Source organism: Oryx dammah, unplaced genomic scaffold (genome assembly GCF_014754425.2).
Source record: "Oryx dammah isolate SB20612 unplaced genomic scaffold, SCBI_Odam_1.1 HiC_scaffold_2, whole genome shotgun sequence".
NCBI lineage: Eukaryota > Metazoa > Chordata > Mammalia > Artiodactyla > Bovidae > Oryx > Oryx dammah.
The window spans coordinates 151049856-151067835 of NW_024070186.1; the positions used below are offsets into that span (position 1 = coordinate 151049856).

The 17980-nt window shown below is 38.9% G+C and overlaps 4 protein-coding genes across 4 annotated transcripts; 2 read left to right on the top strand and 2 right to left on the bottom strand.

Moving 5' to 3' along the window:
• Positions 1-303: 303 nt before the first annotated feature.
• On the bottom strand, positions 304-1153 carry LOC120854035 (keratin-associated protein 13-1-like). The gene has a single exon (XM_040227830.1). The coding sequence runs from the start codon at positions 1100-1102 to the stop codon at positions 632-634; it is 471 nt and encodes a 156-aa protein (XP_040083764.1). The 5' UTR covers positions 1103-1153; the 3' UTR covers positions 304-631.
• Positions 1154-5273: 4120 nt separating this feature from the next.
• Positions 5274-6083, top strand: LOC120854037 (keratin-associated protein 13-1-like). Its single transcript, XM_040227845.1, has one exon. It carries the CDS (start codon positions 5325-5327, stop codon positions 5826-5828), a length of 504 nt encoding a protein of 167 aa, XP_040083779.1. The 5' UTR covers positions 5274-5324; the 3' UTR covers positions 5829-6083.
• Positions 6084-11949: 5866 nt separating this feature from the next.
• On the bottom strand, positions 11950-12826 carry LOC120854044 (keratin-associated protein 13-1-like). Its single transcript, XM_040227858.1, has one exon. It carries the CDS (start codon positions 12793-12795, stop codon positions 12301-12303), a length of 495 nt encoding a protein of 164 aa, XP_040083792.1. The 5' UTR covers positions 12796-12826; the 3' UTR covers positions 11950-12300.
• Positions 12827-16040: 3214 nt separating this feature from the next.
• Positions 16041-16855, top strand: LOC120854052 (keratin-associated protein 15-1). Its single transcript, XM_040227869.1, has one exon. The coding sequence runs from the start codon at positions 16073-16075 to the stop codon at positions 16481-16483; it is 411 nt and encodes a 136-aa protein (XP_040083803.1). The 5' UTR covers positions 16041-16072; the 3' UTR covers positions 16484-16855.
• The last annotated feature ends 1125 nt before the right edge of the window (positions 16856-17980 follow it).

Sequence of the window (17980 nt, forward strand, 5' to 3'; positions counted from 1 at the left end):
AGAGAAAATTCTTAGTTAAAGAAAGAAAAACGTCTGGAGTAGGAGATGGCAAGCTACTCTGCTGGACATGATTGAGTGACTGAACAGTAACAAAAACCAGTATTCTTGTCTGTAAAATGCTATGGACAAAGGAGACTGGTGGGCTACAGTCCATGGGGTTGAAAAGAGTTGGACATGACTGGGCACAACCAAAATTAGTGCATAGCCCCCTAAATCTGAGCTTTCCAAAGCCCATTAATAGAAACAATAACAATACAAATCTTAGTTGACACATTGTTAATAAATAACAACATTCACAGCATATTTGGATGGCAGAATAAAGAGTTTATTAAAATCAAATTATTTGACCTTCCATCTATCTTTGGGAGAAGTGCAAAACCATAAATTCTATCTACCATTCAATTTGAATTTCTTATTAACTTTGTAGGTTGACAGAGTTAATTTATCTCCCCAATCTCAGGGTTAGAGAAGTAAAGAATTGCCAGTGATCAGGAAATATTAGAATATTTTTCAATGGAGCAGATTAAGATAGCAGATAATTAGGGTACACAATCTAAATTTCTCAAATGAATTTGGCTCTTCTACAAGTTAATCAGTAGAAGCCAGATCTACAGGTTGGTCAGTAGCAAGATTAATGGAAACTTCTGCAGGGAAAATTAATTGGGTGCCAGAATCTGGATCCACAGCCCAGGGAAGGGAAGCCACAGACTCCATAGCCCAGGGGTCTGAAGACACGGGATCCACAGCCCACTGAGTAGCACCTTCTGGATCCAGAGCTCAGGGAGTTGCAGCTGCTGGACTTACAGCCCAGAGATCCACAGTGAGTCGTCTTGCAGGGACTGGAGAAGGTGGAGGTCCTCCGACGGTGGCAGGATGTCTGGCAGGGACGGGACACCACACGGAACGTCTGGGTCCTGATGGGCTCACAGCAGGTCTCTTGACTGTAGAGAGAAGAGCCCAGCTGGCAGGAGCTTCGAGGGCAGAGATCAGTGCTGTAGACCAGGTTGCAGGGGAAGGAGGAGCCACAGGAGGAGCCTGAGTAGCTCAGGTGGCCCCCAAGGGAGCAGGAGGAGAAGTTTCTGGAACAACAGTTGTAGGACATGTTGACAGGAGATGTGAGTTCAGCTGAGCTACAGTGAGAAGATTCTGAGTTTGAATGTAACCTTCTGGACAGATGTGCTTATATATACTCTCAGCAATAGGTGTGGTAACCTACAGGGTCATTTTTTCCATATGTGTGTTCCCTTGTTTACATGTGTGTAACTTAGCAATCTTCTCTATAATTGTAGTTGGAATGGTTCTCCACATATTGTATTTATGGATGCTATAATTTTGGTGTTATAGCCAAGGCCAATGAACTACACCTATGTTAGAAATGCTATGACTGTTTCACACTAATGCTTATTCCATCATAGTCGAGAAAGCCTTTCTGCTTCCTCTTGCCATAATCTTTGGGTGTTTTGCTTCTGCCAATGAAGAGAAAATGCTTTTCTCAAATGGCAGTTACATAAGATAAACTCATTTTTCTTCTGTGTCAATAGATCAGAGGTGTAACTTTGGCTTCAACAAAGAACCTACTAAATACTGACTTTACTTGTTCCCATGTCTTCTCAGAGGATGAGATGGGTGGATGGCATCACCGACTCAATGGACATGAGTTTGGGTGAACTCTGGGAGTTGGTGATGGACAGAGAGGCCTGCCGTGCTGTGGTCCATGGGATCACAAAGAGTCGGATGTGATTGAGTGACTGAACTGAACTGAACTGATATCTTCTCATCCTGCATTATTGTCAATCTACTACATTCTCTTATACATGTGTCTCAGATACAATGGAAAGGAAAAATTATCAGTCAAGACATTTTTTGAGTGCCATTGATGGCTAGAGCCAGAAAGAAACCTGCATAGCTATTTGGAGACATGGTGACAGTGAGGGACAGAACTAAGACAGAGTCATAAGGAAAGCCAGCTTGGAAAGCATCAAAGAGCTAAGAAATATTGAGATGAGGGAAGGAAGCAATTGAGTTTCAGATTCAGTGGACCTGGCATGAGCCCTGTAGTCTTAACAGATTGTCATCTGTACATGTAGACACCCTAAGAATTTCCTTCTCAGATCTCCATATACAGGAGGCTTGATTGATCAAGGACGCCCCTGCCCCAACTCCATGCTATGGCCCAAAATCTAACACTGCATTGGTAGGAAAGCCTCTCTTTCCATGGGGCTGCTCCCAGGCAATGACGGAGCACAGGAGAGATATTAGAAGGCCTCCTTCTTAAGACACGTGAGATCCTTTGCTGGCCAACAATTGAGGATCTCTAATGGTCTTGAGAAACTGTCCGCAATCCACGGCTGCCTGGGGCATGTCTGTCTATCTCCTTCACTCTGATGAGACTCTCATGGAAGTCTGACAAGTCTCCTAGCCTTCTCCCCCCCTTCCCCAACACTCTTCTCTCACAGCCATCTCCCCATAAGTCTTTGTACCTTTCATTCCATCTTGGGGTCATTTCTGCTAAAGCCCATCTTTCAGTCACCTCAACGTTAAGCCAGTTCTACTCATTTCTTGAGTACCATTTCACACGTCAGATGATGCATCAACTTTGATAAATCCTAACCTATTGTTTAGGTATGTTAGATAGTATCATCAACTTAATGGACATGAATCTGAGCAAACTCCAGGAGACAGTGGAGGACAGAGGAGCTTGGCATGCTGCAGTCCATGGGGTCACAAAGAGTCAGACATGACTTAGTGACTGAAGAACAACAAAACTATTATTTCTTCAAATACTATTTCCATCCCCTTTTTATCCCCTTTTTTCCTGAGATCCAATTATAAGCAAAATACACTAGACATTATATATATGCCTCTCACAGTCTTTTCTCTATATTCAGTCTTTTTGTCTTTTTCATGCTTTAGTTTGGGATTTCCTTCTATTCCATCTTCTAATTCACTGTATATTCAGTTCAGTCACTCAGTCACGTCTGACTCTTTGTAACCCCATGGACTGCAGCACGCCAGGCCTCCCTGTCCATCGCCAGCTCCTGGAGGTTGTTCAAACTCATGTCCATCGAGTCGGTGATACCATCCAGCCATTTCATCCTCTGTTGTATCCTTTTCCTCCTGCCTTCAGTCTTCCCCAATGAATCCATCAGGGTCTTTTCCAATGAATCAGTTCTTTGCATCAGGTGGCCCAAGTATTGGAGCTTCAGCTTCAGCATCAGTCCTTCCAATGAATAGTCAGGACTGATTTCCTTTAGGATGGACTGGTTTGATCTCTGTGTAGTCCAAGGGACTCTCAACAGTCTTCTCCAATACGACAGTTCAAAAGCATCATCTATTAGGCAATGTTTAATCTACTGATAAAAGATATCACTAGTTTTTCCAAATCACTTATTATTTTATAAATTTCTAAACTTTCAGTTAGATTCTGTTGTCTAGTTTTCATTTTCTGCCCCCAATCCTCAAATTATCTTCAATTCTGAAACACAGGTCTTCCTTGATAGCAATATTTCCCTGTTTCCTACTATCAAATTCATAACATAAGTAGTTTAATGTCTGATTTTCCCAAGACTATTATATGGATTATGGATTTCAGATTGTATTTTCTGCTGTTATATTTTGTTCCAGTTTTATTTTGTTATATTCAGTATTCTAATGTTATTATTTTTGGTAAGTTTATAATAGCTTTATTAAAAAATAAAATAAGAAAATATTGCTATCAACAATAACATTATATTTCCTTGAGTCTGGAGTATAGTTTAACTAGTTTTATTTTAACACTGAATATTTTGTGAATGAACTTTGAAAGTAGCTGTAGCTATTTACACACTCAGAATATGATAAAATTTAGTAAACTTTGTTTTTAACCTTTGACTCTATAGTTAAAGAGAAGCTATATATATATTTGAAAAACAGAAGGGAGAGAAAATCTAAGTTAAATACATTAAAAAGAGGAAGGAAAAATGGTAGGGTGAGAACAGAAAGAGGAGAGAAAAAGAGAGATTTATACACCCTACAGAATAAAAGAGAAGTGGAAAAAAATCTTCACATATAGGCAGGAAACTGCAGCTCTGCAGATGCCAGGAAGTCAAAGCCTGTGCAGAGAAAAACTAGAGATATTCTAAGACAATAGAAATCCTACATTGCTGTTCAGTTGCTAAATCGTGTCTGACTCTTTGCGACCGCATGGACTGCAGCACACCAGGCTCTTTTGTCCTTCACTATCTCCCGGAGTTTGCTCACACTCATGTCCATTGAGTCAGTGATGCCATCCAACCATCTCATCCTCTGTTGTCCCCTTCTCCTCCCACCTTCAATCTTTCCCAGCATCAGGGTCTTTTCCAATGAGTCGGCCTTCGCATCAGGTTGCAACGGATTGGAGGGGCAGCTTCAGCAGATAATAAAAGGAACAACATATCAAGATTCATAAAATATACTAATTTTGATATTTTTAATTATAAAGACATTAGGGAATAAGTAATAATTTGAGTGCAATAGAAAAAAAAATTTTCCTAAGCCTTCTCTGTGTTTCACTTTCGATTGCTTCCTTCTCTCACCATACATCAGCGTTTCCGTCTTAACTAAATAGACATGGGCCAGATTGATCTCTCCTGGATACTGTTTCAGCTGAGCCTCTTTTTCGGTCATCTTATCTTTACATACACAGAAGCTGTCTTTATGTTCCTGCCATTTCTCTCTCAGTCTCTTATTTTATCTATTTTTGGTATCTATTGGATTAGGGACATACTGTATAACTGTGATCCTCGGTGTATTTTCTATTGCTGCCATAACAGATTACCAGTGAGTGATTCTGGAGAATGAGAGTAAATGGTGACAAAGAGGATCATTTCATAAAAGCTTCGAAACTGTGTCTCTGATCCATGGTACCAGAGGAAAATCCATCTTATTCCACACTCAGAAGGGAAACAGTCACCAGGAAAAACAGATGTAAATACATAGGAAGCAGGTTAGGGTAAATCAGAAAAAAAGCTTTCCTGGTCATGACGCTTCCCTGGCCTTGATGGGATGCGCATTAGTAGGAAACAGTCATAGCATTTCTGACATAGCAGTAGTTCATTGGCTTTGGCTATAACAACAGAATTATAGCATCCATAAAAACAAATGTGAGAAACCATTCACCTGCAACTGCAATTACCGAGAAGACTACTGAATTACACATATGCAAAAGAGGAAATCTCATTAGGAACCATGATCCCTTGGTGTGCCACACCCCTTGCTGGAAGTGTATAAATGCCACAGTGCAGGAGAGACATTCAAACTCAGAATCTTCTCACTGTAACTCAACTGAACTCCCATCTCCTGTCAACATGTCCTACAGCCACTGCTCTGGAAACTTCTCTTCTTGCTCCCTTGGGAGCTACCGGTGCTACCCAGGTTCCTCCTTCCCCAGCAACCTCGTCTACAGCACTGACCTCTGCTCTCCCAGCTCCTGCCAACTGGGATCCTCTCTCTACAGTCAGGAGACCTGCTGTGAGCCCATCAGGACCCGGACTGTGGCGTCCCGTCCCTGCCAGACGTCCTGCTACCGCCCGAGGACCTCCACGTTCTCCAGTCCCTGCCAGACGACTTTCCCTGGGTCTCTGGGCTATAGGTCCAGCAGCTGCAGCTCCCTGAGCTCTGGATCCAGAAGCTGCTACTCAGTGGGCTGTGGAGGCCGTGGCTTCAGACGACTGGGTTATGGAATCTGTGGCTTCCCTTCCCTGAGCCATGGATCTGGATTCTGTTATCCAACCTACTTTTTGTCCAGTAGCTGCCAATCATCCTGTTACAGACCATCCTGTGGATCTGGCTTCTATCGTTCAATTTGTTGAAGGTCTAAATCCTTTTGCATATTGAGATCAAAGTCTCTCTCAGTATACCCATCGTTTTCCTTCTCACATTTACCATCTTAAACCATCAGTTTCTTGCATCATCAACTTTTGAGGGACTCTAAACTTAATGAATAACCCAATATGAGTTTCTATTGCCTGTACTATTGGATTGAAAATATACTATTGGATTTTCATGGAAAAGCATTTGAAAATGAAAATTTTAATCTAATAAATTTACATCATCTGACATTGAAATGTATTGTTTGTCTTATTATTTGCCTATAGTTTAATCAAGATTCGAGAATTTTAAATAAAGATCAATGCGCATCTGAAACTGGATGTGAAAACACACATTTTGAAAGATTTTAGCAAATTTCCGTTGTTATTGCAAATGTTTCCTAGTGGGAGTAATTATTTCCTGGAGGTCCATATTTTATTTGCCTCAATATCAGTGATATTTGCCTGAGGATGGAGGCATGGATTTCTGCTAATAATGGGAAACAGAGAAATTGGTGTATAACTAGAAATGCAGGCAACACAAATGCAGTATAATTTACAAGATGAGAAAATATGTACATAACATACTGAAAGTTTAGTATCTCAATGTAGATTTTCAGCTAAGAGAAAAAATAAGCCTTTAAACAACTCCAAGGATAGACGTTTTGTTCTCTGTTGGTTGGCATAAGTGCCGTAATCCTTCCCTGAGCCTGGTCCCAGTGATGATCCTTTCTGAGCCGTACCTATGAACATTCATAAAGAGATTCACAATGATTTTAATTGGGGAGTAACTGGGTTAAGCAGTGAGCGCTAATTCTTTCCAGTCGTATCTAACTCTTTGCAACCCATGGATTGTATCCCGCCAGACTCCTCTGTCCATGGAATTTTCCAGGCAAGAATCCTGAAGTGGGTTGCCATTTCTTTCTCCAGGGGATCTTCCTGACTCAGGGATTGAACCAGTGTCTCTTACGTCCTCTGCACTGGCAGGCAAATTCTTTACCACTAGTGCCACCTGGGAAGCCCACTGGGTTAAGGAGATGTGGGATAACCTCCCAAGGCTTCCTCAAGGCTCAACCTGAATTACTAACAGCAACATACACGGAGCAGTGTTGAATAAATATTTGTATCTTCTAGGCTTAGGCTGTATCCTTTTCCCCTAGTATCTTTTTCCTCCTGTATCCTTTTCCTAACTCTAAAGCAGAGCTGAAGTCAACACCTTGAGTACAGACTGTGTATTTGTCACAAGATATCAGGCAACTAGGACTTCCCAGGTGGTGCTAGTGGTAAAGAACCCGCCTGCCAGTGCAGGAGACGTGAGAGATATGGGTTTGCTACTTAGGTCAAGAAGATCCCCTGGAGGAGGGCATGGCAACCCACTCAGTGTCCTTGCCTCAAGAATCCCACAGACAGAGGAACCTGGTGGGCTACAGTCCAATAGATTGTACAGTCAGACATGACTGAAGCAACTTAGCACGCACACGTGCACAGCATGCATCACGCAAATAGTATGGAAGACCATGGAAGGTGAAAGAATCAAAGAGAAAAAATCTTACAAAGGAATATGGTTTTTTGTTGCTGACTTTATGATGGGCAATGAGGACTTGTTCTTTCAAGGTTTTTTTAGGAACATATGGTATGATTTTGGAATTGTCCACCCCTGGATCTGATCAACAATGAGAATCATTTATCCCTCAACTTGTGCTTCCCATTGCTGGAATGTTGCCTGGCTGTGTATTAATTTTCTGGAACCTCATTAAACATGTGAGAAGATTCAGTGTGCTCCTTTTGTTTTTCTGGCTGTGATCTCTGAGAACCCAGGTAGAAAGTGAAAGAAATGTTGTTTATGCAGGAGGGGAGATACTGACAATGCAAAGAGGGTTGAAACTTGCATGCAATTGTTTCAGGTACCATAGCTGTGTCTGGGATCACAGTTGAAAGGATTAATATATAACAGAGGGTACAAGGGGTACCTGAACACAACTTGAGTTTAATTACTCAAACATCCTCACGAGAAAGACAAACATTCTGTGCTATAGACCTTCCCAGACACGAGAGAAAGAAAAGTCAAAAAGAATTAGAAATTTGCCCAAATTTGTTCATCAAAGATCTAGTAGAATTCCATCTCTTGAATCAACCTATTCTCGTTATTTTCTGAACTTTTTTTTTTTTACCTACTTTTTTAACCAAGAGCCTTGAATATACCCCCTACTACGGAGATTGCTTTACCTGAATAGACTTCAGCTCCTTGGATCTAGTTTCATTAGCCTCACGAGTAGTATTCCTAATAAAGAGAAAAACAATAAATAAATGTAGAGTTTAGGAAAAGAACACTAAAGAAAAATGAGCTAATTTCTCTTAAAAAGATTTGCATTAACCATAATACTTAATAATAGACTGAGAGAAATACATTATTATCCCTCAGGAAGATATTGCTAGAAATTCTGAGTGCAATGACAAACCCTATATTATTCACTTTAATTATCATTATTAATGTCACATTAAAATGTTCCCTTCCTCAATAACTACCACTATGAACAAGAATAGTAAAAAAAAAAAAAACAGACACACACACACAAAAAAACCTCTCTTTCACAGTCACACATGCATAATTTTAATATCAGCAACCCCAAAATTGAAGAAGAACTTACTGTTAATATTTTTTTGTGTGTGTGTGTGTGTGTTTTTTTTTTGTTAATATTTTTTAAAAAATAAGAGATAAAGGTAATTTCTATGTAACTTGACAGATTTCTTCTCTTCCCTCTGAACTCCCCCAACATAAACACTGTCACTCCTAGAAGCTTTTCTCTGAAAATTAAAAAAGAAAAGAGTAAAATTGCCAAACCATGATGTCTCACTAATTTGTAAACTACATTCCCATTTTGGTGAGTCAGACTGAAGGAGCAATCAGGAGTCGATCAGGATAGAACCATGGGGAAGTCCTTGAGAAGGGAAAAGTCGTGTAATTGGATGTAAAAGTAACATAGAATATGGAATAAAGACCTCATATCAAGCATGAAAGAATGTACCACCCCCGCCCCCCACTGTGTGTGCTTTGTTATATAAAGCAACATGCTAATGACATAAAAACCAACAACAAAAAAGGCACCAGGAAAAAAAAAAATACAACAGAGATGGAAGAGGTGATTGATGAGGTAAGGAAAAGCATGCCAAAAGAACCTACTCTGGGTATACACAAAAAATGCTTTAAAACTACAGCTTCTGCTTTGAATAGCAGAATATTACAGCTTTGGATCCAATTATGGGTTATGCATTTACAGTAATTACAACAGTATTTTTTTCTTCATGGAAATCTTACTTGATTATTTTTACCATGATGTGGTCCTTCAGCAAATTTTTGTTTTTATTGTTACTGAGACAACCAGTCATTTTATCTTTGATTTGAACTGTTTAAATAATTTTGCATTAGAGCTGCCTGAGTATTATGAACTTTCATTAGCTTTACATGGACTCTTTGGACTGGATGAAGAAATCAAATCACTATTGGAATTAAATTCATTTTTTATTTGAAGTATTTAAAAATATTGACATAATACTGGCTTCATTAATCCTTAGTGAAGCTTTTCTTTTGTTAATGGAGGAGCACATCATCAACTACTGTTTTGTCCATGCTTTTGCTGTTTGGTGCATGCATGCATGTGTATGTTTTACTTGTACAAGAAAACTTAGGATTTAACATGGCAAAAAATGATTTAGAGTAGCTATTTGACCTAAATGAAACGTATGCATCAGAGTGATACATGAACAGAGTTTTTACAACTGTTAGTGATAGATAATCATCTTTGGAAGTAATCTTTTTAAAACTTCTGTCTTTTGAAATAGATACTGATGCTTCTCCAGCAAAATCATCTCTTTGACTTTTTATCTGATAAGTGATACTTCTGACCCCCATGGTGGAGAGTAAATGTCAAAAAATTGTTGTACAAGTCATATTTCACCATCAACTTGCTTTACGAATAGAAACTAAGTACTCACACTTTAAATTAACATATGAACTTTTAGCTTTAGTTCATTGCTCCTAATAAGATATTCTTTCGCAAAGTCTAAAAACATAATAAATTCTCCCAAACAATAAAATAAATAGTTGTAAATTTAAGCAGTACAATATGCGGCCAAGCCACTGCAGCAAGAGCATTTAGATTAATCTTTATATGCTGTGTGCTTCTGCACACAGTCATGTCTGACTCTTTACGACCTCATGGATGGTAGCCTGCCAGGCTCCTCTGTCCATGGGACTTTTTTCAGGCAAGAACACTGGAGTGGGTGGCCATTCCCTTCTTCAGGGATCTTCCCATCTCAGTGGCCTAACCTGAGTCTCTTGGCCTCCCACATTGGCAGATGGATGCTTTACCACTGCACCACCTGTGAAGCAAGTATATGCTGTGTACCACCCTCAGTTTTATGCCCATATTTTATGTACTGCTGCTGCTGCTGCTAAGTCACTTCAGTCGTGTCCGACTCTGTGCGACCCCAGGGACAGCAGCCCACCAGGCTCTCCCGTCCCTGGGATTCTCCAGGCAAGAACACTGGAGTGGATTGCCATTTCCTTCTCCAATGCACGAAAATGAAAAGTGAAAGTGAAGTCGCTCAGTCGCATCTGACTCTTAGCAACCCCATGGACTGCAGCCCACCAGGCTCCTCCGTCCATGGGATTTTCCAGGCAAGAGTACTGGAGTGGGGTGCCATTGCCTTCTCCCTAATCCGTAATCCTAAATTTCCCACTATCTCCACCTACTGGTAGCTTGGTGTCTATTATGGCATCTTGCAGGATGTGGAAACAGCCGTAGCAGTATTGGCTAGGTTAGAACAATAAATGAACGTCTGCCAAGATTTGAACACGTGAACTGTCCTACCACTGTATTTAAGTGTAATGTGTTTTCCATGATCCCTCAGCAATAAAAGGAGTAGTTCTATTTTTTTCAGTCAGAGCAAAGAATAGGATATGGCTTGTCTTCAGATTTAACACTGGTTAAAGTAAAAACTGTTCACCTTGTATGCATCTTATAAGCACTCCACTAGATGAAACCATAGCAAAAGCAAAGTGGAAGTTTCCTAAACCAGTCATCACTTATGTTGACTCAATTATTCATTACATATAAAAAGTGATAAATCTAAGACAATTACCAAGTGGGACTGGATGCTGAGACAAACAGAATAAACCAAGACATATGGTTACCCTGGGGGTGAGAATCTAGATCATCTGTACCTTTTAGTAATATTGTCCTTGACTTAACGGGTAAAAGTTTGGAGTATAACTGCTGATTCAGGTGTAATCAGCTTCCTAAACATTTAGTTAACTCTTGTAACACGAGAATATTTGCATTGTTTTTGAGTTTCATTTTCCTTTTTTTTTTGCTTTTTCTCTAAGTAAATGTTATCAACAGAACAACTTAAAAACTGGTTGCAAACCAACTGTATTAATGATTGTACAAAAAATGCTGAGCTTACTTCTAATAAGTATTGGGGTGTATTAGATGTTTTCAATTATCATCAGTCAATTGGACATTTCATTTGCTTTCTTATGAAAGCAGTAAATCTGGGGCAACTGAAATTCTCACCAAATCTAACTCACTAACTTCTTACTGAATATATTATTTTAGAATCTATCTATGAGTAATCTTCCTTCCAAAATCATGTGATGTAGTCAATTTAATATACTTATTTATAATTATATAAAAATATTCAAGTTTCTAACCCCCTACAAAACCAAAGGTCACAGTTACTTGTCTGTAGTCTTAAAAATGTAATTTCAGATTTTACCATATTAACAGAATGTATTTACTCCTTCTGTATTAACAGAAGGGTAAACATAAAGATGAAATAATTTCTTCCAAACCTAAAGGACACTGAACAATTTTACCTTTTAAATTGAGAAAATTTAAATTATGAGTACAAGATGCAGAAAAACACAGCCAGATATTTAGAATTAGATTTGAAGACATGTCCTAAGTTGCTTCAGTTGTGTCCAGCTCTTTGTGACCCTATGAACTGTAGCCTGCCAGGCTTGTCTGTCCATGGGATTCTCCAGGCAAGAATACTGGAGTGGGTTGCCATGCCCTCCTCCACTGAAGAAACAAAGCAAACAAAATGAGACAAAACCAATATGTGTGGATGTCATATACCATACTTTATTTAAACTCACACCATTTTTTTTTCTACCAGTAAAATTTGAAATAGATGCATTTGGGGAAACAACCAGGAGAAATACACAGGAAATAAATGTGCTTCAGTATCCCATGTCTATATAGCTACAAGGGAGTAGTTATGGCACCTTTCTTCAATGAATACATTTTTAGTTACTGGTATTCAAATTATTCCTAATCCAGCATAGGTAACAGCAGAAGTCAAATTTATACACTAAAGGTAAAACAAGAGGTCAACAGATAGTGTAGATCTCAATATAGTAAGTATTGCATTACAATTCTAGACGTAGTAGGTATTGCATTCAAGTATGACATTAGTAGAAGCCAGATCCACAGGTTGGTTGGAAAGAAAGAGATCGGCCACTCCTAGAAGAGAAGAAGGTGGGACGATAAAAGCTGGATCTACAACTTAGGGATGAGAAAATGTTGGGGCTGTGACCCACGGATTGGAAACCACCGGATCCAAAGCCCAGAGATGGGAAAACATGACCAACAGATGGAAAGTTACTGGAACTGAAGCCCAGAGACCCAGAGCAAGTCGTCTGGCAGGGACTGAAGAACGTGGAGGTCCTCGGGCGGTAGCAGGACGTCTGGCAGGGACTGGACACCACAGTCTGGGTCCTGATGGGCTCACAGCAGGTCTCCTGACTGTAGAGAGAGGAGTCCAGCTGGCAGGAGCTGGGAGAGCAGAGGTCAGTCCTGTAGACCAGGTTGCTGGGGAAGGAGGAGCCATAGGAGGAGCCTGAGTAGTGCAGGTGGTCCCGGAGGGAGCGGGAGGAGAAGTTTCCAGAGCAGCAGTTGTAGGACATCTTCACAGGTGATGTGAGTTACTACGGGAAGGTTCTGAGTCTGAATGTCACTTCTTGGACAGGGGCGTTTATATATCCTTATCATCGGCTGTGTCATCCTCGTGGCTCATAAAAACAAGCTACCATCATCTTTTTAATTGAATCCAAAAGATCAGCATAGTTATACACATGGAGTGTTTGTGGTTTTACAGCTGAAGAGTATAATCATGTTTGTGCCTTGAAATTCAAGTAATAGTATGGAATCTTCAAAGCTCTTAGTCATCCTTTTCTATCAAAGTCACCAAGCAGATCACTCAGAAAACTTTAGAGGCAGTGACTGGGCTGATGGAAGCTGGCTTAATTGAAAATAATTGAATCCCCTTTCACAATCTGTCTCAAAATTGTTGTCATCTGGAGAGCAAAGTTGCTAAATGATCTACTCAAAGTCATTTTTTCAACAAGAACATACATGGATTTTTACCAGGAAGTGGCAGGTTTACCTAATGGATAATGCCATAAGGAAGTGGCAATGGTAACACACAAGATGTATGATGATTTTTTTTATGGAACCCCAATGTTAATGGCTTTCATGAAATATTAAATGAGAGATCTCCTTATTTCTGATGCTCCTGCTTAAAACTGTATGCAAACTAGCAAGAGTCCACCTTAGCCAGTCACTCTTTCACACGCATGTGTGTGTTTACTGTGCATGTGTGACTGCTAAGACGCTTCAGTCATGTCTGAATCTTTGTGACTCTGTGACTGTAGTCCACCAGGCTCCTCTGTCCATGGGATTCTCCAGGCAAAAATATTGGAGTGGATGGTCATGCCCTCCTCCCTGGGATCTTCCTGACACAGGAATTGAAAACCCTGGGTCAGGCATCTCATATACTGGCAGGCAGGTTCTTTTCCACTAGCACCACCTGGGAAGCCTGTGTGTTTATGGTGGAATGAGTTAAATATTATAAATACCTTTATATTGTTTTGGAAATATTCATCTAAGATACTTTTAGAGACATCAAAAATAAGAACAAAACATGTGACCAAAATGCCCAATGTATTTCTCTCTCTGCTCAGAGGCAATGTTTTCCACCAAAAGGACTCCCTAGAATCTGAAAAAAGGCCTTTGTTTTAAAGAAATTTTATAAGGTATTTGCCTTGAAGTGTTTGACCAGTGTAGCCATCTTAAGGAGATTCTTCCTCTGCCTCCGAAAGCAACATATGTGACTTTGACTTAAACTGTTCTTAGGTGTTTCTGACAAGTCTTACACAATTTCTAAAGTAGTGGTCATTTTTTGTTGTTATTCTATGACTTGTATTCCTCCTCTGTGTAGTAGGGTAATGAAGATTGACACCTTGAAGGAGAAAAATTGAGAAGCTTTATCTTCCTGTGGCTTCTGTGCTGTTCAATTTGTTCATATCACAGAAAAAAAATTTCTACTTTTGAACAAAAGTACTTGTGTGCGAAAAATTCATTTCATTGAGAAAAAAATGTTCAGTATTACTTAATATCTTATCTCATAGCATATTCTTCCACAGAAATAGCTTATATGAGTGGATGATATTGAAGCAAGCAAATTCAATCTAGCTGAGTGAAATATTTATATGGATGTTTTGACGTTATAAACAAAACAGGAAGGTTTGGAATCGACTAGAAAGCAATTTTCTATTCATAATTAAGAAGCCTGATAAATAAGAACTGTTTATTTTAGAAACAGAGCACAAATTATGTTGCCTACCAAATATATGGAATATGACTGAAGACCAATTTGTGTACTGAAAACATTCAAAGTCATAAAGTTTACAATTTAGAAGGGAGTTTAGCAATTATCTCCAGTACTCTGCCATGTTGTAATCCCATTTACAATATCTTATCAGATGGATATCTAATAAGTGCCCCCAAGATGGAAATCTCAATTACCTGCAAAAGTACCTTGTTTTAGATTTTTAGTTGAATCTTTCCTAAAAACTTCCACTTAGTAATTTCAAATCTTCATAGAATGAGTCTCAGCTCATTTCTACGGGATGATATATCAGTTTTTGAAGATGGGTGTCTTAGATTTGCCCATCACCACAGGTTATTTTAAGCTATTCTCTGTACACATGTGCTGCTGCCTTTACAGTAAAGCAATGATGAACTTTATGGGAGAATCTATAAAAAATACTTATACTAGTTCTCTATGCAGAATATATAAACAAAATATATATACATATATATATGATTTAATATATTTACCACATCAGAGGTAAATTCAAAAGGATTAATTCTCTTTTTTTACATTATCATATATTTTGGAACTCTCTACCCTCATTTCAATCTACAAAGGTCATTTGTAATTATGAATTTTTCTAACTTGATCTTTCTTTGAAGTTTACAGGTAGTAGGCATTTTCCTTACTTCTTGATTTTATTTAGTAAAAATCCCACCCTATGAGAGAAAACTAAGGGACTAAAGGTTCATCTTTTTTAATGTATAGAGCTTATTATTTTGTTCTCAATGACATCAACACCATTAAAAATGACTTAAACTTTATGCAGAGACTCTTTTGAAAATTAAATTTATTGATGTGATCTCTCAAGAAGCAAGTCAACTTCAGAATAAGGATTTCTTAAGCATTTTTATAATGGAAACTTCAAAGCACTGCTGAAAATATGGATCCCTTATTCTTAAATCAGAAACTCACTCATACAAGAGCAGCTTGGGTACTTATGCTATAAGAAAACTAGAATATAAATGTGTTAGATGCTCATTTAACATTTGTACCAATTAAGGATCATAAGTGGATTATTTCTTCTATAAGGTACACAAGATTTGGGATGTAAAATAGATATTGATTTTTTTCCCCTCTATTCCTAAACTTGGAACAAAATGAATGTTCCCTCCTGACTACAAAGTACTTTTTAGAGCTTTAAATACAACAAAGTTCTCACTGTGTTACCCATTCAATACACTATGTTGAAGGATAGGATGAATAAAACCCCAATCTTACAGGTACAATTATGGTGCAATCAGAGTCACCTACCCAAGCTAGATGAATGAGAAATAACATTTTTGCTTCATGAACAACTGCTTTGAAAATTTAATGAAATTCTTTCATTTAAAAGTCTGTAATCATAAAAAAGGTCTTTGAAGGTTAATGCATTACATTTTTACTGGAGCCTAATTAAGCGTTCTTATTAAAATGAACGCATGCTATTACACCCATTGCTAGAGTATTTAAGTATCCGGTGTAGAAGGTAACATTCACAGTCACAAACTTCCCTTTGCAACTCAGCTGAACTCAGAACTCCCAACAGCATGTCTTTCAACTGTAGCACGGGAAACTTCTCCCGTTCCCTTGGAGGTTACTTGGGGGTCCCAGTTTCCACCTGTGATTCTTTCTACCCCAGCGATGTTGTCTACTCCCCCAGCACTTTCCAGCTGGGCTCCACTCTCTACGGTGACTGTCAGGAGAACTTCTTTAGGCCCGTCAGCTTCCAGACACCCTGTGCTGTGACCAGATCTTTCCAGACATCCTGCTCCCATCCACAGAATTTCATCTTCCGCAGTCCCTGCCAGAAAATTTACACTGGATCTCTAGGGTTTGGAAATATTGGCCTTGGGTCTTTTGGTTGTGGAAATACTGGCTTCCAGTCTCTGGGCTGTGGATCCAACTTCTGCTCCCCAACTTACGTTTCCTCCAGGAGTTGCCGGTCATCTTATTACTAACCAGCCTTTAGCTCACGCTTTTGTGACTCAACTTTCTGAATGACTCCAGTCACCTCATGGTTATATCTATGCTTTATGAAATTTTAACCCTCGGCATTTCCAACATCTTTGATAACTGACCATCTTCAGCACCGGGGCTTACTATCACAGTCATTCTGGAAGTATACAATTCACTGTGGACAAAGTAATCTTGACTTTTTAATCAAACATATGAGATATGTCTTGAATTTTCTTCATTCCTGATCCAATGCTCAGAATCTCCGTTGCTGTCTTACTCAGAATCCTATTTTACTACTTTTCTCCTAAGACTCTTTCACTTGTACATTTCAAATAGATATGGCATTTAAAATAAAAGTATTTCTTTAGAATGAATTAAAGCATTTCATTTTTTAATTCATATGGTACATTTAGTGAATGCATCCAGTACCTTCAACTGTGTTCACTAGCTAAACATTTTGTTTCGTTAATATTATGCTGTGTATAAAAAGGAAGTTTAGAGAATCTAAATATATGGCACATTTTATGTCTTAAGAGATTCATATCCTCTCCTAGGTGCATTTTTTTCATCTAATTATTTTAGAAAATTTCATTTTTAGGTAGGCATTTGTTGAAAAATATTTACTGAGTTCTGGTTACAGTTGACGCATTCATGCTGAAAGAAGACGTAAATTCCTTCCCTTCACAGAGTTCACACACACACAAGTTTAACTTACTGTCATTTAGCAAGTGCAATAATGTTGATAAAAACATGTTTCAATGGGAATACAAAGAACAGGATGTTCAGAAAAGGGTGAGAATATCACGGAAAACTGATTAGTGACAATAAGGTTACTAGTTCACGTAAAAAACAAACCGTGCTCATCTAATGTGTTAGTTGCAATCTTTTGAGAGATAGCTGTGGTCTAGGACTTGACATGACAGATATTTGTTGAACAAAATACCTGCCAGTGAAAATGGGGAGGTAGCTGGAGAGTTCTGGGAGAGCCGTCAGACAGAAACGCCGGTCTGAACTCAGTGAAGGGAAGGTAGAAGGAAGGAAGCTTGGGTTAGAATAACCTTCTTCAGGCCAGTTCTAAGTTTTGATGAGTCACCTGCAAGTCACAGAGACTGCCTTGCCTGCATATCCTTGCCAAGTTCAGTCACTGGCCAAGAACAGGTCACAGCATGACTTTGGCATAAATGTGGGGCTACACTCAGAGACTAGCAGCTGGGACTGTAAGTCAATTATGCTCCCTGCAGTGGGAGCTACATTTCCATAGCTTCCCTGTTCAGAAATTCATCTTGATTTCAAGTAAGCCAAAATAATGACCAATAGCAAAATGATAAATGAAAACAGACTTTCACACGAATTACATTTAATATACTTTATTTCATGTCCATTGATCCAAAAAAAGAAAAGACTGATTACTGTATTAGATCCTGTATAGGATGCAATGAGTGAAAGTCAAACCCTGCAATAGAATGTGAGGAAAGAATTGAGAATTATTGGAGGGCTAT